At 40.2% G+C, this 26,048-nt stretch overlaps 1 protein-coding gene across 1 annotated transcript in view; it reads right to left on the bottom strand.

Annotated features, from left to right (window-relative positions):
* Positions 1 to 252: 252 nt before the first annotated feature.
* Cfap58 (cilia and flagella associated protein 58) overlaps positions 253 to 26,048 on the bottom strand; it is a 91,802-nt gene continuing 66,006 nt past the window's right edge. The window contains exons 16-18 of the mRNA XM_047552076.1: positions 8,815 to 8,934; positions 6,237 to 6,370; positions 253 to 2,618 (exon numbers count right to left, since the gene is read on the bottom strand). Coding sequence (XP_047408032.1) covers positions 2,507 to 2,618; positions 6,237 to 6,370; positions 8,815 to 8,934 — 366 coding nt within the window. The 3' untranslated portion in view covers positions 253 to 2,506. The remainder of the gene's footprint in view (positions 2,619 to 6,236; positions 6,371 to 8,814; positions 8,935 to 26,048) is intronic.

The following is a 26,048-nucleotide window of genomic DNA, read 5'->3' as shown; positions in this document are numbered from 1 at the left end:
AGCAAGACAGGAATTCTGATCAAGCTGCAAATTTTTATTGTTCACACAGGGGTATTTATATGCTCAGGGAATGAGGGGTATGACGAGGTGCAGCCTGGTTGGCTGTGTTCTTCTATTGGGCTCCTGATAGGCTGCAAGTTCGCGCCGGCGGGAAGGTGAGGTTCCCAACGGCGGGAAGGTGAAGTCCCGGAAGAGAAGCAGTGACGGCACCATAGGCGCCATACTGTCAGAATTATCAACCAGGAGGGGGGAGGGGCGCTGCTGCTTATTGTAAAGGTCAGAATGTTCTCAGAATGAGAACTTCTTGGTCCCTGACAAACAACCTTTCGTCTCTAATTTCAAAACATTAGGCCTCTCTCACTAAAAAATAAAAATAAATAACAAAAAGGATTAGGTGCCTCTCATGTAATGATAACAATGGCAGATGTTCATTGAGCAATCACTGTGTGCCTGATATTGTTCTACACTTACATACGCTAACTCATTCATTCTTCAACCCTTTGTTACAATGAGCCAGGCTCTGAATCCAGAAGCAGTCTTCAGAGTCTTCACCATACTGAGATAAAGTCAAGAACCCCAGATTCCACTCCCCGAGAGAAGTGAACCCCTCATGAAGCCACCCAAGAACTCAGAATGAAGTTCGCTTATGGATCTACTTTGGAACATCTCTGGAATGATGGGGAAATCTTCAGTGCTGTTTCTTTTATCTAAACAGAACGTAGCTGGCTCGAGGAATATATCATCATTTTTTTTTTCAGAAATGGAAATGGCACTACTGTGATTTTTTAGATTCAGGCGCTCTTGGTAAATCCTCTAGGGGACCTTCACATACTTCCTATAATGCCCAATCACTGGTAGCACATGTCACCACAGGGTCACCATGTACGACGGAGGTTGCTCTCTATCTGCAGAGTTCCTTCACTGGGCCCATTTGGGAGAAGCAGCAGAGGATGATACTACCTGACCCTTACCACCTTCATTTCTAACATTCACCACCTGTAGACTTTGTCCAATTGCTGCCACCAAGCTGCAAGAACCTGCTTTGTCAGCAGGCAAGAGAACCAGAGGGTCCCTCCAGAGCAGTCCTTGATCAATGATTGACAGCATGGGGATATAAATACCCCAACTCCCTTAACCCTGATGGGGAGAACTCTGGGATGTTATGACATGGTCTCTAGAGCTCCCTGCAAGATGGAGCCAAAGTCTCCCATCATGGAACTGAACCTGAGATCACATCCTTGTTCGACCTCCTTCCCTTGCCTGTCTCATTTCCTCACTCTCTTCCTTGTTTTCCTGGGATGACCTCATAAAATATTACCTTCAGGACCATCAACATCTTTGGTCTGCTTCTGGAGACTCCCACCTGATAGAGGACACTGGCCAAAGGACATCCAGAGGATCCCCCTTCCCTATATAGTCTGAAAAACATCTTGGGTCATTAACATTCTTGTTTTCAAGGGGGAAATCTTGGTCCCTGTGTGCAAATGGAATGTTCTAAAGATCCACTGACACTGTTCTCGTTCCTCCTGAGTGATTTACTACTCAACAATTTTAAAAATTACAGAGATCAAGCTATTGTGAGAGAGGTGGCTGGTGTGTCCTCAGTGTCCTCACACAATGTGAAAAGGTGAACTGGTGCCCAAATAAATGTGGCTTTGACAAAAAGTAAACACAATGGGTTCAATGGGTTAAAATGTTGTCTGGCAGCCTGAGAGCCAAACGGATCCCAGTGCTGAACAACTCCATCCTCAAGCAGGAGGCCTAGAAAGGAGAATTCCGGATGCCAGCCCCACCCCTTCATTTCAGTCTTGGTTCCTCTGAATCAAATCCTTATGTTAAACATTTCTCAAGGTAGTTTTAAACTCTAATTAATTACATTCTCTACCAAAGCAAAGATCAGAATCTCTATAAAGGTTCTTTTTTATTTTTTATGCTTGTTTATTGGCATGTCTCTTTGGAATAGATTTTCCTACCTCAGGCCTGAAAAGACACTCCACATAGATATCCTTCTCAAAACATTTTTAAGTTCTTGAGAGTCTGCTCTTCTTTTTCACATCGTGCAATGACTTGTTGATGAGGAATAATTAAAAATATATTCTTAGTAATGAGAAGGAGATGCACTGCATCTCAAAAATATTTTAAAATATAAAACCTTCAAGGGTACAGATATCTATAATAAAGAAATGAAGATCCAAAGCTTCATTGATACAGAGTATCTAAATCTGGTGCATTTCAAATCAACTGATGTGGTTGCAACAAAAAGGTCTGCTTTGTGCAATATGGCAGCCTGATTGAATAGAAAAATGATCAGCCAATATCCACGGTCCAAGTGAAACATCTTCACTCTTCCATGACTATGATAGCTCCACATTCCTTTCCATCCTGGAATCTGGTCACCTGATTTCCCTAAATAAGTCTGATCCAAGGAATATAAAAGAGATTCTGCCAAAATGTTCCAGAGCAAATTTCATGAGCTGTTTAACCTGACCCAGCCAGCAGCTTCCAGTTAAGAATTTGTTCTGGATGTCTTGTTGAGGGGAAATCCACCCCCGGTAAAGCGAGGCCCTGTGGGTTTGGCCATTGAGATGATGTTGTCCATGGGTATTCTGTTCTTGTTTCTGTAAGAGAGGAGGTGAGAGTTAACTTCCTTAACATCTATTTCCTCTTCTAAGTTTGATATTCTAGTAAGTTCCAAGGGTTAGTTTGTCACCAGAAACAATGTTGATTAAAGTTTCTAGTTTTAGATGAGGTGGTTGTGTAAATCTAATTAGGTGTTTGCTGATAACAGAATCAGAGAACGACAATTAGATGTGAAATGTGCTCTCTAATGTTGATCTAAATATGGACAGAGGACCTCATTATCGCTCTAACACTGGGAATTCAGTGGCTTTCTGACTTGTAATCATCTTTCTGTTTTAAAAAACATTTGTTTAGTCCCAAAGATCAGTCAGAAGAATCTTTCTCTTGACTCAATTATAATGACAGATTCATCATTTATCCACTGGTACATTCCAAAGTTCTGGTGAAACTTATAAATGAGGTATCTTCATCAAAATCGGATATTTATAAAATAAAAATTTTCCCTTAACTCCAGACAAGCAACAGTTATTATTCGAAATAGCTTAAGATCCAACAAAAGTTGGGGAAGATAAATAAGTATTTTTTTAGAACAGATCAAAGGAATCATACCCCAAAATCTACAATGTGTTTTCCATATGAATCTCCTTTGAACACACACACACACACACACACACACACACACAGGCCTGAAGAGTTAGCTTAGATTTATACAAGTTCCCTATTGTGTCACTAAGGGTCTTACAGAAAACACCAATGGAATCCATTTTAAACAAAAATTAAGCAAATTAAACTACGACTAAAACCAAAATCAATTAGATCAGACAACTATGGATGATTTACCCTAGGGGAATGAATTCTGCCTTTTGGAAAAGAATCTAACTGGTACTGCAAACTCTAGACCAGCCGGGGGGCCTGGGGTGTGGGAGTCAGGAGCAGGAGGGGTGTAAGTGTGGACCAGCAAGTGATAAAAAGGGTGTTTGGGAAAAATGAGAGAAGGAAGAAAGGTAAAAATGATATGAGTTGCTATTTTATAAAGGGCATGTGTGGGGAGAACATCCACAGGGAGAAGTCTAAATTATTCCATTTGGAAAGATCCTGGAGAGGATTGGGTAATCAACCCAGCTGTCTCTTAGCAGAACTGATTTCATTATTGTGAAAAACCATCCTCCACAAATAGGACAAAAGCTTTATCCTTGAGTGGATCCAGCAAGGAGGGCTCCTCCATATACTTTGGCAACTTGTCTGGCTTGTGATTGGTCTTAACGCGGGCAGCGCCCGCTCCCCCTTCCCCAGCACTCTCTTGCCTTAAATAACCTAAATTTTCCTTTCTGAAGGAACTTAGGCTTAATGCTTCTGGCTTGGTCTAAGCTGACTAATGGGAATACTGTCTCCTTTGCATTATCTTTTAATGTATTTATAGACCATTATAATGACTCCCTGCAGCCTTCTTCCCTCCAGTCTAAACCTTCTCAGCACTTTCGTTCTTGCCTCTGCATATTTTTCTTCAGCACCTTAATCTTTTTTTGCTGTGCTCCTAGGAACTCGTCTGTCTACCGGTGGATGGGTCCCCCAACCAGATGGATCTACCAGTGGAACCCTAAGCAGGTCAGAGTGGCTACAAGCGGGTGAGCATTTAAACACAAGAAGAGGACCGTGCAGGAAAAGACTCCAGAGCAGCGTTCCTCAGTAGGTCTTTCTGCAGTAATGGAAAAGCCCTGTATCTAGCCCCTGGGCACATGTGGCTACTGAGCTTTTGACTTTTGGCTACAGCAACCAGGGAACCAAATTTGTAATCTGATTTAAGTGTGATTTATTTAAATTTAAATAACCATCAATGGCATAGGGCTGGGGCAGCAGTTCTAGAGGATGGGCCGTTGAGTAGGGCGGAGCCAGCAGAGAGGTCACTCAACATGTTGTGTCCAGTAAACAACCGGGTGGTCAGTAAGGTCAAAGAAGACGAAGCCAAATCCCAGAGCAAAGGCAGGGAATTGAACTAACTCTAGGAAGATAAATTACCATTTGGCCAAGCCAGCCATTGAGAACTGTGTCCTTTAGACCACTAGTCTTCAGCTAAGGTTTGTAAACCCTTGAAGATGAGTGAGAATGATCTGGTAGAAGGAAAGTATCGGAGATTCTACTTATACTTTTATCTTTAAAATTAAAAAAAAACTACACCTTATCAATAGTTGCAAAATGATGATAAGATCTGCAAGTAATTTGTAAATTAAAATATATCGGAGGTAAATTTAAAACTATTCTAAAAAAGTTTTATTTAACAATTCTGTATTGAATTGAACTGAAAGTTCAAGAATCTTTTACTGATCAGTGAGAACAATGAAAAAGCTTCAAGACCACTGAGCTAGTCACCAGCCTCACGTGGGAACTGGCCATGTTGACATTTTATATGCAGTGTCTCCATGTCCTCAGAGAAGCCTATAGTGTTGCTACTGCACTATTTGTTTAATTCACATCATGAATCTCAGTGATTCTCAAACTTCCATGTACATGAAAATCATCTGCAGGGCTTGTTAAATCATACATTTCTGAGGCCCAACCAGAGCCTGCTGGATCCAAATATCTGGAAACAGAGCCTGGGAACCTGTATGTTTTCTAAAACGTCACTCGAGATTCTGATTCCTACAGTGGCTAGCCCACACATTAAGACAGACATATCTGAATTACTGCGGTATTTTACTCTACCAAGAAGTTGGCATCTGCATGAGGAATGGGGGAATATTCTGATTTACAAGAAGGGCAGATTTTTACTGGCAAATGAATTTGCATCCAGTTACTTTATATGCTGTTTGCCACTAACAGATCATGGGCAGATGAACTCGAACCATATTTCACCATGTCCCTGAAACATCCATATGGATGAAATACCAAATATGACTTTCAACCCATCATATGAGTCATACAGAATTAAATGGCAATGCCATGCATTCAAAACGAGTTTCAAACCTGTTGATTCATACACACGCCCCAGCCTCCACCCCTCACCCTGGAAACAGGCAAATGATAATAACAAAGAGAGGGAAGGTTTACTTCTGAACCCCAAAATGTTAACCTCACATTTGCATTGTCATCAGCTAGGAAAAGACAAACTCATGTCAGCCCCACCACAGATACTGAAGTAAGTCAGTAGACAGGAGATCTTTCAGAGACAGTTGATCTAAAATGTAGAAACTGTTAGAATCACAGTGGTAGAGCTGTGTTATTTAAAAGAACGGCTTTACTAAGCTCTGCTCCCTTGGCAAAAGTGTATGTGGTTTTAATTGCAAATATGTTTCAGCCTGTACAAGGCTGATTTTGAACCACATTTGCAAACATAGTCATGGTTGGTTATCTCCATACTGTGATGGAGTGTGGGGGCCGTCATAGTATGCTCCCCTGTGCCATGTTGGATCCATAGGTGAGCAGATATTAGTGGATCCCTTTTAGGGTCCTAAGTAGAGCCCTCAGGATTGGATGAGACACTGATCTTGCTCTGATCCAAACTCAGCGTCCTGTGTCCCAGTGTCCTGTGGAATGTCATTTGTTCATCCTGCAACTTAGTTTACCCTAAAGAAAGCTGCAACTCTGTGAGTATTCACCAAATATTGTCTTATGAGCAAATAATCAGCACAACGAAATTAGAACATTTGACTAATTCTTACTTCTCCATGAGTTCTTTACGTTTCTGAGCCAGGTATTTCTTCTTTAAATTCATCAGTTCATTGCCAAGTTTCTCGATCTCATACTTATATTCTTGGCTCTGTGACTCATACATATTCAATTCTGAAGACAAAACCTAACACAGCAAATAAAGCAGCATTAGCCAAAAGATCCCAAGTGAGACGACATCCTTTTCTGAAAAACCTTTTTAATTTACCTCGGTGGAGCTAAAGCACAAAACAATGCCCAGATTTAACAGGTAATCTGCATGCTTCCCAGCATGAGTCCGTGACGGCGTCAACACCTGGCTGAGGGATGAAGGCTCAAGGCTCATAATCCAGTAACAAACTTAAATGAGATGTCATTCCCCTGATTAAAAGGAGAACTCTGCAGAAACATTCAAACTGGCTCAGATGGATGGTATGTGTTTCAAGGAATACTGTGATTGGACACAGAAAAACTCCCAGACACATGGTCTAAAACTACTTTTAAAGCCTTAAAAAAAAAAATAACTTCAAGAAAAATATCACTAGGGAATGTGATTCATTAGAAGATTATGTTAAGAATTCTTTGTTTTTTTTTTTTTATTTGGGGATTGAACCCAGGGGTGCTTAACCACTGAGCAACATCCCCAGCCCTTTTTATATTTTATTCAGAGACAGGGTCTCCCTGAGTTGCTTAGGGCTTCCCTAAGTTGCTGATCCTCTCACTCATGATCCTCCTATCTCAGTCTCCCAAGCTGCTGGGATTACAGGCGTGTGCCACCGCACCCAGTAAGAATTATTCTGAAATCATCCTGCCACCACCAACTAGGCAAATTTATGTGTTTGGCAAGGTCATTCTCCCAAATGCCTATGACCTCTTTCCTGTGTACTTTGGAGCTATTGATAGTTCTCCCTTCATTGCAGCACTGGGACCCTTACCTCTAAGAAACAGAGCCGCGACATGTGCACAGGAGAGCCCAGCGTGAGACAGGCTGTGATAAGAAGCCAGCCTGCCCACCGCCCACGGCTATGTGCAATAAATGTTGCTGGTCTCATGCTGGACAAGAGTAGAAACTGACATGTCCAGACTGGACAGAAAGCATGCCAGAGCTAGGTGTGCTTCCCACCAACTCAAGCCAGGAAAGGCAGCCTCTTGTTCTAAGGGGCATGCAAGAGATGCCATTTATTTTTCCTCTTGCTCACTGTTTTAAAGATCTGCATAAAAGGGAGACATTCACCTTTTGGGTGTTCATCTGCTTCCCAACTCTTTTCTTCTTTGTTTCTGTGAAAATGATTCTGACTTCACTCTCATGAGCTCAAGAATGTGGTTTTCATGTTGGAAGAAAACCTATCTCAATAGTTAAATGTCTAGAAACAAAGATCCTATTTCTAAACAATGATTGAGGAATTTCCTTGGAGTCCAGATAATGGTGTTGAGCTGTTCAGACATCTGGGGTACCACCTCCTTGAGAATATTTCATTCTGAGCAAAAACATGATTTCCTGAGATAAAGGGTTAAAGTAACTGAAGGTCCGTGTGAGAGCCATCCAGAGCTAAGTGAGGATAAGACATGCACTTTTCTAATCTACATTCATCCCGAGAAAACAAGAAAATAATTTTCTATTTTTTTTAAATATTCAATTGTTTCAAGGAACAAAAATATTCAAAAACATACGCCTCATGCAAAAAACTCAAATTATGTCTCAGAATATTCACATGAAATGAACATTCAGAGTAATCTGGAAATCAATGTTCTAATTAGACTTCTGTTTCTTCTGCCCTTTTTACTAAAAGGACGTTATTATACAAAGTCCTACTTTTGAAAGGCTAGTGCTCTATCAGTAGGGTGGCATCTATTTTACCCCAGATACAGAAACAATGACGATTACCCTCACTGGGGAGGTAAGGACCAGAAGGTCAGTGGGTGGTGCTGCATCGTGTGACTGTGTGTGGGTGCAAAACTTCCCTGGCACACCAAGAACATGGAATACTTCCTTAGGGGGTAAAGCTCAAAACATCCTATGAGCACAGATGATTTTTGAGAAAACTTACAGAAGGCATGTAGAATAGTAAAATAGCCCATCTCCCCATCTGCAGCTCTTCTGTCAGTCAGAAGGGAATTATGCTAACAAAATTCTTGCATGATTTTATGTCCCTTTCATGGATACTCATCTGACACAGGGTCATGAAGCAAGGGCATGGGTGCTGGGGAGGAGCCTGCGCTTTGAGTTCATTTCCGCTGGAACAGCAGAAACCTGCTTTGGCATGGGGTTCAGCTTCAGTTGTTAAAGGTCCCCACTGGTCCTTTCCTCCATTCAAGTTCTCTAAATCATCTTGCAATTATACACATAAACCCTTTCCCCCCAAATTTCCATTCCATGGCTTTCATCTTCTCTTCCCCCGACTCTTTACCCACATGCTTATCTACTTCTGGAAATAGAGAATCGTGGAGTTCAATGAGCTCTAAGAAAGCAGATCTGGATAGAGCGTGGCATATGGGAGACCAGCTCACTGTGCCACTGCAGTGGACAGGTCCAGGTGTGTCCCTTAAATGTAGACACCCTCTGACCAGCCAAGATCAGAGCCTGCCACTTACTTTAAGCTGCTTGGTCTTCTCCCGCAAGGTGTGCCGGTAGATCTGGAGCTGTTCCGCAGCTTCAGGGCCTGGCTGCCGGGCCAGGATGTGCTTCAGTTCCACGTACAGTTTCTCCTTTTCCTGGTGGAGAGCATAAGCCCAGAGCGGGGATAAACAGTCATGCCAAAAAGGGAAAGCGACTTTCCCAGGCCCTGGGGATGCTTTGGGGCCTAACTACATTCAGCATGAGTCAAACCAACCCATATCCAGGGCCCAGGATATGCTCAGTACTTGGAAACAAATAACAAGACAAATGAATAAGAGAAAGTCCCTTTCTCTACCTGGACACAGGGTCACATGACTGAGATCTCAGCAAAGTATTGTAACCAATGAAAGCAGGCAGTAACTGGGACTGAGTTGCTGGGGGAGGTTTTGCAAAAATGTCATGTGAGTGTCCCCTCTAAACACAAGTAGGAGTTTCCCCCAAGCTAAGAGAGAAAAGAACTTTTTAGGCCAAAGTTCTGTGATAGGACAGGGCTACAGTGGGTCCAGCTTAGGCCAGAGCATAGGGCAAGAGCAGGTGAGAAGTGCACAGGGTGAGACCAGGCTGTGTTTGGGACCACATCCTTCAGGCTACTGGACACCAAGGATGAGCTGTGCCTCCATTTGTCTTTGGAAGAATAAGTCTAGAGGGCAGAGACTGTCTGGGGCCCAGCACAAGCAGAGGATGAAGATAGCTGTCTCTCAAGCACTGAGGAAGGAAGGGAAGCACATATGAAGACAGTGCTGAGGGAGAATCTCGGGGATGCAGTAAATGATCAGACAAGTGAGGAAGGACAGGACAGGGCCAAAGCGACTCCAGAGTCTCTAATGTGAGGCCCTGGGGTCAGGGAGGGGAGAGGTGATAGTGATGGAGGCAGGGAGGCTAGAAGAGGAGCAGATGTCCTTCAGGGAAAGGTTCCTGCCAATCAGAGGGTGAAGTCACGCTGAACCCTCTGGGGTATCTGGGAGAGGAGCTAAAGCGCCGCAGGATTGAGGAGCAACTGACTAGCTGGGTCAGAACAGCTGGATCTTTGAGAGAATAAGGATAAAAGGGGCAGGTAAGGAAGAGAGACCAGAGAAAGGAAATGAGGGAAAGCCGTAAACGGTCCCCAAACCAAGGCAGATGTTTTACAAAGGAGGAATGATTTGAGTGGACAGTGGCCTCAAGTGAGGTACACAGAAGCAGCAGAAGGACTGCCAACAGCCTTTGGCCTGGTCATCGGGACTTCATGGCTGACCACACTCTGAAAGGCTGCAGGAACATCTGGGGAGCAGAAGCCACAGGTTGAAGAAAGTCAGTCCTTTAAGAAATATGCTGATGTGGCAAGAAAAAAAATCTGGACGTGGGTTGAGGGATGGGTTTGGTAAAAACCAGGAAAATGAGGCAAATTGGGCAAATTTGTAGGACTGTAAGATAAAGGATTTCCTGGAACCCACAGTAGATCAGATTCCCATACTAATGAATATAAACAATAAACAATACAAAATGCTCATTTGTATCCTAGAGTTTAATTGATGGTCATGTGTTTTCAGGTGTCACATACAAGCAAAGACATTTTCCTAATTCTACATTCCTAAATCTCTAAAGCTCAATAATTTGAGTAAACATTGATAAAGACTAGTGTGGCTACTCATTAGTCTTTGTACATACTTTACTTCCTTACAATAATTACATTAAAAAAAACATAAATATAAGGATTCTTGTTAAATAAAACATCCAGTCAAATGGAAACTAATTTCTACCTAGAGCTAAGTAATCTTGGCATTGTCCTCAAATAATCTTTTTTTTTTTTTTTTTTGCCATGGCACTTAAAAAAAAAATAAGTAAAATTCATTAACTAGGCACTGCTGCTATTTGTTTCAGTTTTTCCTTTCTCTCAGCCAAATTATAGAAACTTAATTATAAAGACATAGCTCTACCTACAGAAAAGTGTTTTCAGCATAAAATGGGTTGGATAGAATAAGCTTCTGGAGAAACATCTTTAAAAAAAAAAAAAAGGTACTTGCCATTTAAGACATAATTCCGGAAATGATGAGGAACCCCAAAAGCGTGTGCTAGCGATAACCTGAACAAATAGAATTAGAAAGTGGCGATTTTCCTGTCACACCTTACAAAGCCATCTTCACGGTAAGTGGATACAGCAAGCAATGAGAAAGATATCAGGAGGTGAGTTTATTTTCTATAGCCACTTAACGCCTGCTCTGTTGAAAAAATAACAACTCTGACAAGGCTTCAAGATTCAATTTGGAGAGGGTAATACGTATGTGGAGAAGCCAGTGAAACTGTTTTGTCCCTTTCTTTCAGTCTGCCTTCCTTGATTCCAGAGTATAGATAGACTCGAAAAGCAGAGAAGCCCCACAATGACGAAGAGGAAACAATCTAGTTTGGGATATGATAATGTCTTAAGCTGAAAAGACCATCTTACCATGAAATGTTTCACGTGTGTAGGTAGGGAGTAGAGATACACAGGGAAGAAAGTTTGGAGGAAGTGATTATTGTTGTCTCACTTCATCCCAAGGTTAGCATCCCAAGGTCACAGTGGGAATTAAAGGTGCATCCAAGGTCCCTCAACCAGTCAAAAACCTAGCTGGGATATAGCCAAGAATCACTTTTCTCATATAACTCTCCTCTGGGGCTTGAAGGCATGCAATCACTCTGAAAATCTGGATCCAATTGAGCTACAAAATTCCTGAAGACAACGTGATAACATCAATAGAAGAACTGAGCCCAAAGGTGCCATCAGGTTCAAAGCTGGTAAAGGGTACAGGAGGTAAAAGACGACCAGCTCTGTCCCTGACCACTTCTTCTAACAAGAAGTGCAGTCTTGATACGGAGAGAATGTGTTGTCAGATGTGGGTTGGCCTCTCGGGAAGGGAGTGAGTGCAACGGCGACCCTTAACTCAGAGGCCGGGAGCAGGTTCTGTGACGCAGACTCAATTTATTCAGGAAGTGCAATCGTTTATATATGGAGTGAGAACCAATCATATTAACGAGACAGCCAGGCCACTGCTCAGGTCACATGTTTACAAAACCAAACTACAGGGGAGAGCAGACTTCTACTGGGGACCAGGAAGGCTCAAGAGGCATTGGGTCATCACAGAGTGTACCCATGTGACATGAAGACAGCCCAGTGTTCTGTGCTCAAGCCCAGTCCATACCTTGGATCCATGCCTGGTACCCCCAGGATTCTCCTCATTTCCCCCTTTTTTCTTTTTTGCCATCATAACCTAAGTTAACATGATCTGTCTAGTCTCAATTTTTGAGGTTCTGTTACAAAGGCAGCGAATACATAGAAATGATATTACAATGCCAGCAAGGGAAAGGCCAAATAGCACAATATTTACAGGATCAAATATGGAGGTGATTTTGTTCCATAATCGTGTGAAGAAAGAAGCATTTAGTACAAGTTGGGCTCGGGTTTCATTGATTGATATGATCACATGACCTAGTTTGAGTGTTAAGTTCTGAAACTGGGCGTTCCAAGGACCCCTTAAATATGTGCTTGATTCTTGCCTCCACTGAGTCGCATTGTCAAGTGTTGCCATAGTTTCACAACAACATGTTGTGGGATTACATTACTTTGTCATTTGTATGTTATCCATTCTTTCATTTGTGAGATCTATTTGTTGCTACAAATTAGGATACTCCCTTGTATTAGTGTGTTAGTGTATTAGTTTGGTGTTGAAGAGCGAAGGCTTTAAGAATGATGCTGTCATTCAGTCTCTCCTGACTTATTTCCAGTCCCCTGCCCCTGCAAAAGCTGTAGAATGAATTGAAATGGATTTATTCGAAAGAATAACTGAGCAACCCCACAGTGAGGGCCCACAATTATGCAGAAACGTGAAGAAACTGAATGACCATTAAAACTAAGAACTCAAAGTCAAAGAGTGCTGAGAGCTAAATAATTCAGGACAGATGTTGTCCATGTGTCTGTGGAAAGAGAATGCCAAGTGACATCGGGGGCTATTATGTGGGACGCAGGAAGAGTTGCGGCAATGGCGGGCATTGGCTGGAATGCACGGCAGGCTTTAGTGTGGGTGGATTTTGGTGTACGTTTCCAGTGGAAACCCTAACTGATAAAACCAAAGTGAAGTCTGGTCAGCATTAACATTCTAACCATGTGTCTCATACAAATTTTTATTTTGGGAGAACGTGCTAGTAATTTAGATAAATATGGAGAGTTTGATGGATTGAAGGTCTTAAGTACGATTGTCTTCCAATTTATTTCTCTCCTAACCCTCTACAAGGGCCAACCAAGCTCTTCAAACATTGTGCAATGGTGTGTATAATAACCCCATTTAGAGACAAAGCATGCAATTCTATTATAAAGAGAATCTATCTTATACAACAGAGACTCATTAGCTGTCCAATGTATATTGTCTCCATAAGCCAGCAGTGGCAGAACCAGCTGCCTCATAATACATATCCTGTCCTTCTTCATTAAGTCACATCCATTTCTCTTTAAACTCAGTCAATTAATTCGTCACTTGGTTAGAAGCGCCATATGTCAATGAAACATCATAAGAAAATCATAAATTGTTTATTTCCTTACCAACAAAAGATTGCATCTTCAGGTTGGCATTTATTTATTCAGAGTTTGTTCATAATGCACAACCATATTACTTAGCAGCACGCTTCACTATTTTATGAACAGCTATGTTGGAATAAAGCTAGACTATTTACACCAAGAGACTAGTTTTCTCTTTGGCTGAGCATGTGAGCACCACCATAGAATGTCCATCCTTGAAGTGATTTTCTCTACCTAGACTTTTCACCCTCTCTGTTGGACAGACTGTCAGGTAGTCTGCAACTCCAAAAGGAAATTCCAGATGCAGAATCACTCAGACTTTAGGCATTTGTATTTTACCTGACATAAATTAAAAGTCTACACTGTGAAAAACCTATGCAAATAAGAATTCATGCTATGTTGGGAACAGTTCAGAGGAAGAAACTGAGGTGCTCAGAGAAGTCCTTTCCCTACGCAGCTACAGTTGGATGATCATAGTCTGTTTAAACTTTCTGCCTTTTGCTTTGTACATTCAGCTGAAGACAGAAGGTCGTTCACATTCAGCATGTACTTCAACACCCCTTCTTCCTCAGCTCGCCTCCTCAAAGCAATAACTGACCAAGAGGAACTAATTTATTCTGCTTTCATTCGAATCTGTGTTTGGCAAATGCCAATGTGTTGATTCCACTCACCCGAGAGTCATCAGTTTGCCTGGGCAAGAGTTGGGAATAATTGCCTGGCCCCTTGGACCAGCTGACTCAAGGGAAATAAGAGGCTTTCCTCCTGAGCTGAGATGCTCACATATCTAACCCACCAGGGCAAAAGCCACCTGCTCAGATGCCAGAGAACTAGATACTCCAAGGAAAGACATTCCATCTGGTCTTCGCACTAACTTCATCCAGTGGATTCAAGATGAAGTTGAATAAAACGTAAAGATCTTATAACCACTACTTCTGAAATAGAAAAAAACCCTACTTCACAGAATGGACAGAAAAGCAGTTTTTCAGAATGTCAACACATCATCTGTGGACCTACTACAGTATTTAATCTTTATGAATTCATTCTTTCTCTCCCATTGAATTATGAGCCTTTGCAGTCAGAGGCATGATGGATCTCCATGTATACCTCCTACCTACTGTTGTGCTGGACTCAGTCTGGGTGCTCAATAATTTTATTGATTGCAATTTTATTGACAGTAAACTATGCCCATTGTATTTTAGTAGCATATATATCAATAGAGTCACAGATATATTTGTGTTAGGAACTTTTATTCAGATCAGACCATTGGCTAATATCTTCGAACAAGCAGGATTTGCATAATCCTCCCTAGAGAGCTGGTACTATGGGCCTCATCTCTTTAAACTATTGTGTTTATTGTGCATAACTCAAAAAATCACTTGATGTACAATTTTGATCTTTTATTTAAATGTTTATGGAGGTTTTCTGATAGTTCATGTGGTTTCAAACACTTTTTTCTAGTTCATCAGACTTGCAAATGTATTTAAACTAATTGGCTCTGAAACCAGTACCTGTATGTGCATGTACATACTGATCCATATAGATACAACAATATGATCATGCCTCTTAAACTATCTTCCTCAACTGAATAACACGTTGAGCTTTTAAACAACTTCCTTAAAGAGAAATTCTAATAGCACACATAACTCTTTTCCAGAACTTTTTTTAAAGAATACATCTTTGCCTTTGCTTGGTTTCTGTTCCTTTTCATTTCCCTGACACCTATCCATAATTCTAAACAAAAAGTTAAGGCCAGATTTAAAATTTTAAGCAAATTACTCTCCAGACCCATATAAGTGCAACTCTAGAACACTGTCTAATATATCTGGAAGTGCCCGTTTTCATTAGCAGAAAAATAAATTAGAAACTGTACATTTCTATCCATCTTTAGAAAAGGAAAAAAATAATGGCTGATACCATGGGGCCTTCTTGTTTATTGGCTTTATAACAAAAATGTCAGCTAAACTGAACCCTGGACCTATCTTGTTTATGATGTCATGAAGTGGTAAAGCCCCCTGGAGAGGGTGGGAGATGCTGGAATTGGGGATGAAACTAAATTACACAGCCGAATTCTCCATGAGCAGGAAACTAGTTGGTTACACAGTGGTTCTTGGCTCTGGATATAGATGATTAAGTGTTTTATGAGGCATAGGAGAAATTTGCATGCACTAACCTTCACCATTTTTGCAACAATAGTAAAAATGCTTCTGGCACTTTCTGATATAAGCAACACAAATTTTCTTGAGATCCTTTTGCAAAGGATTTTATTGCCAAAATGCAAATACATATTTCTGAGATTATATAATTCCCTAGATTAGTCTAAACTTTTTTACTAACTTTTTTTAGACTGCTTGCTTCACCTTTGAACCTTACCTAGTAATTGAGTGCATGTGAGGTATTTGCTCATAGTGAATCATGATAGTGTTGATTTTTTTTTTTTTTTTTTTTTTTTTTGGTACTGGAGATTGAATCCAGGGGCGCTTAATCACTGAGCCATATTCCCAACCCATTTTTTATTTTTTATTTTGAGACATGTTCTCAATAAATTACTTAGGACCTCACTAAATTGATGAGTCTGGCTTTGAACACGCAGTCCTCCTGCTTTACCCTCTGGAGTCGCTGGGATTACAAAGCACATGGCACCATGTCCAGCTAGTGTTGACTTTCCTTAAAGCCATTAATGAAATAGATTCAGAGGAATTCAAGTCAACTAAGTATTTATCTATGCTTTATACTTATCATACAAAGATAAGGGAAGTCTGAAACTCTGAGGAGTTTACCTCCAGTTAAAGAAAAACAAACAACTAACTTATTGTAAGGACTGAGTAATACCAGGTCTCCAAGAGGTGGTAGGAATAATATCCAGTGCATGGGTAAGTTCAAAAGTAGAAATGATGTCCATTTGGTAGGAGAGAGAAAGGAAAACATTTCAGATGGATCTTGGGGAGTACTGGTAACAGTAATATTTGCCTTCATGGATTAGAAGAGGTCTTCATTATCAAAGGACAGATTTAAAAGATAAAGCCACTTGAAGTCAAACTCTATGATGATTAAGTTTCTAAAATGGAGTTTCTGTGAATATACAGAAACATGTCTTGAGGAATTTAATAGTTATTGATGCCTATCTGTTAAACTGATGACAGATGCAACTCATCAGTCCCCAGAAAACTTTTCTGACGATAGTATCTAATATTTTGTCTCCTCTTAGGTTTTACTGATGATAAAGGTCTGGATTCTAATCCTCGGAGCTGGATCATTGGGTTCAAATCATAATATGATAGGATAGGGAGGGTAAATTATAAGAATTCATGGATGGGGATCAGATTATCAGGGAGATAAGAATGGATTCCTGCCCTAACCAAATTGTATTCAGGTGGGATTGTTTAAAATTCAGCTTAATTCTAAAGATTTTTTTCCCCAAAATTGACAAAATAGAATTGCATTTTGCTTTTTTTTTTTTTTTTTTTTTTTGTAAAAGGAGCAAAAACACCTAATGATGTATGCAGGAGCAATCTCCTTGGAAAGATTCAGTTTGAACAGATAATAAATATTTAAAAGATGTTGTATAAAATAGTAAATTAGTAAATCACTTCTTAAAGAAAACAAAACTGGAGTTGAAAAATATATTTCCAATTAATTATTATTGTTTTTCTTTGAGAATATTAACTTTAAAAAATGAGGGGGGTCTTGGGGAGAATAAAAGAGGCTGAAAGTGAGGGACGTGATTGAAGCATGATACGTGCAGGTATGGAAATGGAAATGCATAGGGAAACCCTATAAAGTTGTAAATTAATATGCATTAATAATTATAATTAAAGTAAAATGTGTCCAACTTTCATAAATAATAAAAAAAAAGGTTTTCTCTTTTATTTTTATTTTTGTTCATTTGTGCTTGCTTTGGATTTTTGTGATTTGGGAGATCCAATTCAGGGCCTTCTACTTGCTAAGCAAGTGCTCCATGACTGAACTACATTGTCGCCCAATAAAAATGTCTTGATGGGATTTTTTCCTTGAAAAACAAACCTGATCTAAAACTCATAAGAAAGTTTTTTGTCTTTTTAATGAAATTGACATATCAATCATAATAAGGTTCTGTGTAGTAGAACAAGTAATTAAGACAATAATTAATAGTACTAGTAGTAGTCATAACCAATACAAACTAATTAAAGTGATTGAGATTTGTTGACATAACTACCTTTTATAGACTTCCTACATATATCTTTCTACAACATTCTGTGAAATTTTTATTACAGGTCATACAAAAGAACATATGTAGCACATACATCATAATAATAAAGCGAATGCTCATGATGAACCCCTCTCCCAATTTGTAAAACAGAGCACTCTTGCTACTGTGCTTCCTCCTCCATCCTATCCCTGGGACTACACACCTGCCAACACCATCCAGGGATATGCCATTCCGAATCCTGCTATTATCACTTGATTTTTCATATAGTTCTATCATATATCCATTATTTAGTCTTGAGCTTTATAAAAATATATCCAAGTGGGTCTACTTTTCTTTGACTTGCTTGTCCTCAACATTATGGTTCTAAGATTTATTGAACCATAAATCTTATGGTTATTGTGTGGTCCTATTCATGTAGTTCATTTGATACTTCATTGGGTGAGAATTCCACAAATTATCCATTCTCCTGTCAGTGGGTATTTGGGTTGCTTCCAGGGCTTTGTGTTTATGAACCGTGTTGCTATGAATATTCTTATGCATGTTCTCGAGCTCCCAAGAAAAAGTCTTTCTAGAATATACACCAAGGAGTGGAATCACTGCATCTCAAAGATATATGAATGTAACTCTACAAGATAAGGCAAAATTACCTTTCTGAAGCATTTTATTTAAAAAATTTCACTCATTTGCATTGCTTAGTACTGTCAAGCAGTCTTAAGCAAAGGACACAGAGAAGCCATACCCAGACCCCAGATCCACTGAGATGACCAGATGCATGTTGTTTTAAGCTACTTAAAAGTGTGGTGATTTTTAATGGAGCAAGAGATAACTAATATGGGCATCTGAACCTTAGTCCCTCTAGGACTAGACAAATAGTACCTCAGTGTGATCATGCATTTCATCTGTCTGCTTCCAAAATAGGGGTGAGCATCTTTTTCAAGTTTATCCACCAGTTGCAGTTCCTCTTCTGTGAAATGCCCCTTCACATACTTTGTCTTCCTGCTTCACTACTCAGTAGTCTTTTGCTTATTGATTTGTAATTGTTCATATATTCTGGATATATAAAGTGTAAGCCTTATTTTCTTTATGATTTCTTTTAAAGCAACCAAGGTTCTTAATTTGAATGTAACCACAATTTCTTTTACGGTTAAAGCATTTTGTATTTTATTTAGGCACTCTGACCCAGTGTTTTATTTCAAAGATTTCTTTCAGCAGAAACACCCAAAGGATTCATTCATTCCTTGTAAATCTCCTGTTAATCCTGGGATATTTAGAACATTCTGTTTCAAGGTGCCTGCACTTACACTTGTTCACTTTTCTCTATTTTCCACCGGATCCACATTGTCTATGATTCTGGCATTTTCTGAGGATTACGTGCATTGACTTCATGGTGTCTGACATCTTTTGTAAGGTTGACAATTTTATTTTGCAATTACCTTGCACTGTATTTTCATTGTACAGTTAAGATTTTAATCACAGTGGACAATCCTACTGAGAAAGAGAGACCAGTGATGTTAGATGGGCAGGAGCTAGTCGCAGGCTGCTGGGGGAGGACATCTGAGCAGGGAGCAGCCATCACGGCCGGTTCGTCAGTGAATGTTCAGCTATGACCACCTTCGCTTTCCTGCACAATCTCACAATGTGAGGAAAACAGAGAATACTAGAAAAGAGGCAGAGGAGCAGGAACAGCAACTCTCACATATAGAACAGGTATTATGAATGTACCAGGCAAGCTGCTAAGCTCAACACGTGTTGTTTCAATAGCTCATCGCAGCAAATCTGTGAGCTGATTATTATTATCTCTGTTCCCCAGACAATGAAGTTGAGGATCAGAGGTATCAGTGGCACATCCCCAACCCCACAAAAGAGAAAAAAAATTAGAAATGGCAGTACCAAGATGTGAACCTATATAAAATACATCTTAGAGGACTGAGATTAAAAATGTGTGTGTGTGTGTGTGTACATATTTCCTGTTCTTCCGCACTACTTCTTAGAGTGGGTAGAGTGTAAAGAGAATGATACAAACAAAGGCATAGACCTGTGGAACTGAGAGCATGTGTGTCGGCAAGCTGTCCAATTTGGCTCAGCCTGCAGTATGTGCAGGGGAGGTCTTGAGGGAATGACCTTCTAGACGAAAAGAGGACTATGTGTGTCTTGAGGGACAGGCAGATGAGTTTGTTTTCAGTGACAGGCAATAGAAAGCCATGGAGGGTTTCCTGGTGTAAAAGATTATTTTATTAACAATATGATATTCTATATGTGTTACTCAAATTATTCATCCTGTAAGACATATAAAACAGAACATTTCAAAGACTGAGATAAAAATGCATATATGTGTAGAAGTTCTGGTATTTTCTTCCAGCACTCAGTAGATTGTGGTAAGAGTTCCATTTCAGAGAACTGGTCTACCATCACAGGGAGACCTGAATGAGGACAGTGCCTGGTGGAGGAGGGGTGGGGCGGAGGGAGATGAAAACAAAAGCTTGGGAACAGATGCAAGAGCATGTGAATTTGGAATTGACTTGATCCGCAACTGACTGGGAGAGGGGTAGGAGGAAGAGGGAGGAGTCAGAAGTGAGTGGCATTTCAAGGTCTGGGAGCCTGGAAAGCCAGCCACTCCATGAATGTGCATACTCAGGCCAGGGAAGAGATAACCCAAGCAGAAGATGGAGAGTTCAATTCTTTTTTCTGTACTACGAACGAAACTCAGGGTACTCTACAACTGATCTACACCCACAGCCCCTACTATGCACTATTTTGAAATAGGATCTTTCTAAATTGTCCAGGCTGACCTCAAACTTTCAATCTTCCTACCTCAGCCTCCCAAATACCTGTGATTACAGGTGTGCACCACAGTGCCCAATAGTGAGTGTAATCTTAAAGGGCCAATGGGACAGTCTTTTGACAAATAAGTATTTAAAAATATGAGGCCAGAATGCAGGAGAGTCCAGAAAAAATCATCTTGGACTTCATCTACCTAAAGGTGATAACTGAAGCCTTAATAAAGAATGAGATCCCCGAGAGTAAAAGCAACGTTCAAGTTATGCTCTGGAGAATGGTTAACATTTGGGGAATAGGAGAAGGTAAAAAGAAAATCAAGAAAGATAGTCAGCAGAGGAAGACCTTCTACAAACTTCTGAGCCTTGAAAGATAAGAGAGGAGGTGAGCATAGAGTGTTTGATAGCATCAAATAAGGTAAACCGAAAAGGACAAGGGCTAAAATTGTTTATTTGTTGATTAAACATCAGTTCATTCAACCAGTCAATCATCCAATGATCTATCCATGTGACACATGCTGGTGACAAGCCCGGCACTGGGCTTCCCTTATCATCACCAGCATTACATAACCACTATCTGCCAGTCATTTTTTTATAAGTTATAGTCAAGCCTTTTAAGAATTCTGTAAATCAGTGAGTATCTTCACCTTATGGATGAGGAAGCAAGTAACCTGACTAAGGTCACAGTCCTAGAGCTGTGACCAAAACCAGATTCCAGAAGACCAGACTCCCTCTGGCAGACTGTGTGGTTCTCGAGGAATTGAGTCCCTCCCATGGGGGAAACAGACAAATGACTCAAATTTATTTTGATTTAAGAGCAATTTTCAAGTCACAAAAATCAGAGAAGGGACATTGTTGAAAAGAAAGGCCCCCTGAGATCCCATCAGCAAAAATGGTCCATCGCTCCCCGAGAGTTTGAGGGGTTTCTCTCCAAAATCACCTGGTTGCCCATAAGTTTGTTGTTTGTTCCCCCTGAATCCTCCCCCCCCCCCTCTCTCTCTCTCTCTCTCTCTCTCTCTCTCTCTCTCTCTCTCTCTCTCTTTCTCTCCCTCCCTCTAGAAACCTCCCTTCTTGGTGAAGGTTCAGGAGTGGATGAACTAGGCCGTATGAGTTAAGGATTCCAGAGAGAGTGAGCCTAGGGGCATGCTTCATTCAAACCCAAATTCCTTAGACCTTAGGGGTTCATTCCTCCGTCCCTGTTTAAACTGTCTAACTTAGTAGGAGACCATGAGCCTCCAACATGTTGTTCCTTTAAACCTGAGGTCAAGAGTCAGCCCAGACAGTAGACTCTCAGCTTCTTCTCGCCAGGGTGCCATGGAGGTAGGAAATTCTACAACCCATAATATGAATGAATAATAAAAGGCAGGATGATAACAATTACTTAAAAAATAGTAGACGGAAATGGTGGTGCATGCCTGTAACCCCAGTGGCTAGGGAGACTGAGGCAGGATGATCTCAAGTTCAAAGCCAGCCTCAGCAACTTAGGCCCTATCCAACTTAGCAAGGCCCTGTCTCAAAATAAACATTTTTTTGTGAATGGACCGGGGATGTAGCTCAGGGGTGAAGCACCTCTGGGTGCAATCCTTGGTACGAAAAAAAAAAATTATAATAATTGTTAACATTTACTAAGCACATCCCACAAGCTCTGGAAACCACTTTATAGACATTATCCATGTGATTCTCACACACCAATTCCCTTTTGCAGATGAGGAAACAGGTTCACAAAGAGTGATTTTTCCAGGACCACATGCCTATGGATTGCAGAGTGAAGATCTGAACCCAAGCCAGTGTGACTTCAAGTTCGGATCAGCACGCTCCTGGCTTCTTCTAATCAGTGACCGGGCGCCCTCTCTCCACCACTCTGAGAGGGACAGCCACAGCAGTGAGTTCAGGAAAGAACAGAGCAGCCGTGTAGCTACATCAATAATCACAGCTGCACAAGGAAAGGAGCTTATGGAAGCAGCTTGTTAAAACATATTGTGAAACCCATGAAAGGCGGCTCCCTGAAATGTCACCACCTTGGAAAATCCTTTGGAATAGTAAGGCAAGTTCAATTTTGAAAACAAGAAATATTCTGATGGAATTAAATGCTCGAGTTGAAGTAATTTGGATTTTGTGATTAAATTTTAAAAGGCCTCCAAGCAAGAGTGAACTGTGGCATCATGGGAGGGGTCCAGGGCAGAGAGCATGCCTTCCTGGCTTTGTTCTTCCGGGTCCCTACATGCCCATCCCACTCAATCACTGCATTCCTCACCAACCAGGTTCTTTGAAGTCCTCTTTCCTTTGCACTGGTCACTTGATCTTCCAGAATGCCCTTCCCCTTCTTTCACCTCTAACCCTTGGCAAACTCCTTCTCATCCTTCAAAATCCTGCTCCAAGGAACTTCCTTGGGGAAGCTTTTTCAGTTGTCTCAAATTAACTGTATCTTTGGCAATAGCTCAGTGGGGTTGGGTTTTATAATCTCACGTCAATCTAGTTATATTCTTCATTGGTTTGTTGAAAGCCATCTTTAACTTTTTAGCCCAGTAACACTACAATAAACATCCTCTGTACAGGCATACACAACTTTATTTATTTATTTTCCTCTGGACTAATTACTATTGTAGAATTTCTTAAAGAATTTTCACATTATAAAGACTTTAATATGTACTACCAAACTCTTTTTTGTTGTTCTTTTGAATTATACATGACAGCAGAGTATATTTTGACATAATTATGTAAACATGGAGTATATCTTTTTATTTTCAGATATCCTAGTTTCCAATAATTTATTATGGACCTGTTACCCATGAATCAATACAAATCTGTTCATATTTAGGGATTAGTTTCCACAAGTACAAAGTTGAATAAAAATTCCTTTTATTTGTCCTAAAATGCTTACTTTCAAACGCTAAGGGACTTCAATTATTCTAATTAGGACCCCAGTCTTGTGTTTGTACATGATGGTGAGATTCACTGTGGAGCATCCATATACGAACATAGAAAGTTATGTTGGATTCACTGCAGTTTTTCCTGTTCCTGTAGTGGTCAGCAGAGCTGCCTTCCAAACTGTCTTTTTAGCAAGTTTACATTAACTTAAACTCTACTCACAATGTGTAAAAGTGCCTATTACCCCCTTCACACTCATACTGGGTATTATCATTCTTTTCTCATTTTTGTCAATCTGATAGACAAAAAAAAAAAGAAGATGATAGTTGTTCTTTTTTAATTTTCATCCTTTTGATTACTAACATGATTATCATATTTTCACAGGTTCACTAGTCACTCATATTTCTTCCTTTGTGAACTGCAAGATTATGATGACCAATTTATTCACGGAAGTGATCGTTGTTTTCAAATTGATTTGCAAAAACTCTTGATATCTTAAGGATATTGACCTTCTTTCTGCCGTATTTGTTGAAAATATTTTTCCAGAGGTTTTTGTTTGTTTGCTTGCCTTTATATTTTTAAAGTGTTTTCTGCTGTGCTGAGGATGTTTTAACTTGTTATGTAGATACAGCTATCATTCTTTTCCTTTACAATTTCTGCCTTAGAAGTCATATTTAGTCCTTTCTGTGCTCCTAGATATGTACCATGCAGAGATGCTCATATATACACAAGGAAGCCTGTACAGGAAGGCCCATTGAAACACTTTTGCAATAGTGAGAATTAGAATGAATAAAAAGCTAAATTAAATGTCCACCATTAAAAATAAAGTCTATAGTACAGATGTACAATGGAATTATCTACAACCCTGATGTGTATCAACCTAGCTAGATCTCAAAAATACCATGTCAAGTGGGGATAAAAGGAAGGAAATGAAAAGGAATGCATGCCGTATAACACCATATGTAAAATATATCCAGTAATAACACACATTGTTTGTGGATGCATCCATCTGCAGTAAAAGCACAAAAATATAAGTATTACACATCAAATTCATGATCATCTTTGCCACCAGGCATGCAAGGGATGAAGTGAGACTTTGAAAGAGGTACAAAGAAGTCTTCACCTAACCTTGAAAATCTATTCATTTCATTTTTTAAAATCTGAAACAGAACATTAACATTTGCCATTTGGGGTGGAGGGAGGAGGATGTGTCACATTTTTCTGCATTAACATTTTATTCCAAACAAAACAAAACACCAAGAGAAAAACTAGGCTTTCCCCATCCCCAATATTATCTAAAAAATTCATTTATAGTTTAGACTATAACTTTTGCAATATTTCTTAGAATCTCACATATCTGATGAAGTAGGACTCTGACTTTTTCAAATATAAATCCCATAACATTAGGTCCATGCTTCTGTGTTTATCATACTGTGCTATATAGTTATTTGTTTACATGCTTGTCTCCTCCACTAGACTTTACCCACATCATCAAAAAGGACTGAGCATTTTGGTTCCCTACAATAAGCAAAAGATCTGGTACTCAGTGTTTATTTGTTGAATGAGTGAGTGAATGCAAAGAAGAATGAATGAATGAATGAATGAATGAATGAATGAATGACTCATCTAAATGATTAAACAATTCTCTGCTGGTCCCATGAAGACTCATTCAAACTATATCAAACATTCTCATTAAGTCAGAAAGAACTTAGAAGCCAAGATAATATTCAAATAATCACCATAAAATTGACCTGTGCTGGTCAGTAAGGTAGCCAACTGGTCACATGGGGATATGGAGTTCTGAAACACTTGAAATGGTGCCAGTCTTAATACACACCACATATTATAGACTTAGTAATGCATAAAAGAATGCAAAATATCACATTAATAACTTAAAATTTACCCAATGTTGAAATGGCATTATTTTGCATAAATTGGGTTAATCCATACATATTATTAAAATTAATTTCACCTGATTCTTTTTACACTTTCTTACTGTGGCTACTGGGGACTTTTAAACCACAGCTAGGGCTCCCATTATATATTTATTGGGCAGCTCTGAAGGAGAGCAACAGGATTGCTTTGGATTGAAAACTACAGAAGAAAAAAGCAGGTCCCGTTTTCGCATGTGCCTAATTTGAATGCAAACCAACCACTTCTTTATATAAATAATGGCATGAAACTAGATGGAAAAGCATGAGGTCATTATGCTGCACAGCCGACAACTTGGAAAATTAGAGCTTACGCAAATTGTTCCATAAAGCACTTAATAAAATTTTAGGGAATTGGAAAATGGTGTAGCAAGTTCTGTAATACAAAGTAGGTCTGTTTCCAAACGAAGGGCCTGAGGTGGGAAGGCAAAGTGGAGAACAACCACCAGGAGGCCGGGAACTTTTGAGGTCCACGTGTTTCTCTGGCACTTGGATTATCCCTGCACCAGCTCACGCTATTTCAGCAGCCCTGGGGTTATTTGCTTTTTAATGGTGTCTACTCTTGACTGGAAAGTGATGATTTTAGTGTAGACCTATTGACACCATGACCCATGTGGTTCGGTCAAAGAAAGTGACCAACGAGCATCTCTCTCTCTCTCAACTACTGTGAAGAGGCTACATTATCCACCTCGGTACTTAAAATCCCCCTTCCCTCATAACACACAGAGACGCTCACATCTTTGACTTCAAAAGTCCTAGAAAAACTCCTTTCATGTGCTGCCTCTCGCTGTTACCATGATTATGTGCCTCAAAAGCCAGGAGAACTTCACTGGGGAGGACAGACCCCTGCCCTGAGCCAGGCAGAGCGGCTGGTAGAGAGAGCGCCAAGCCAGAGCCCCCTCCAGCCAGCAGGAGACAAAGGCCT

The sequence above is a fragment of the Sciurus carolinensis genome, chromosome 5, assembly GCF_902686445.1.
Source record: "Sciurus carolinensis chromosome 5, mSciCar1.2, whole genome shotgun sequence".
NCBI lineage: Eukaryota > Metazoa > Chordata > Mammalia > Rodentia > Sciuridae > Sciurus > Sciurus carolinensis.
The sequence above is the reverse complement of the archived record's forward strand: the minus strand, read 5'-3'. Positions and strand labels throughout refer to the sequence as shown.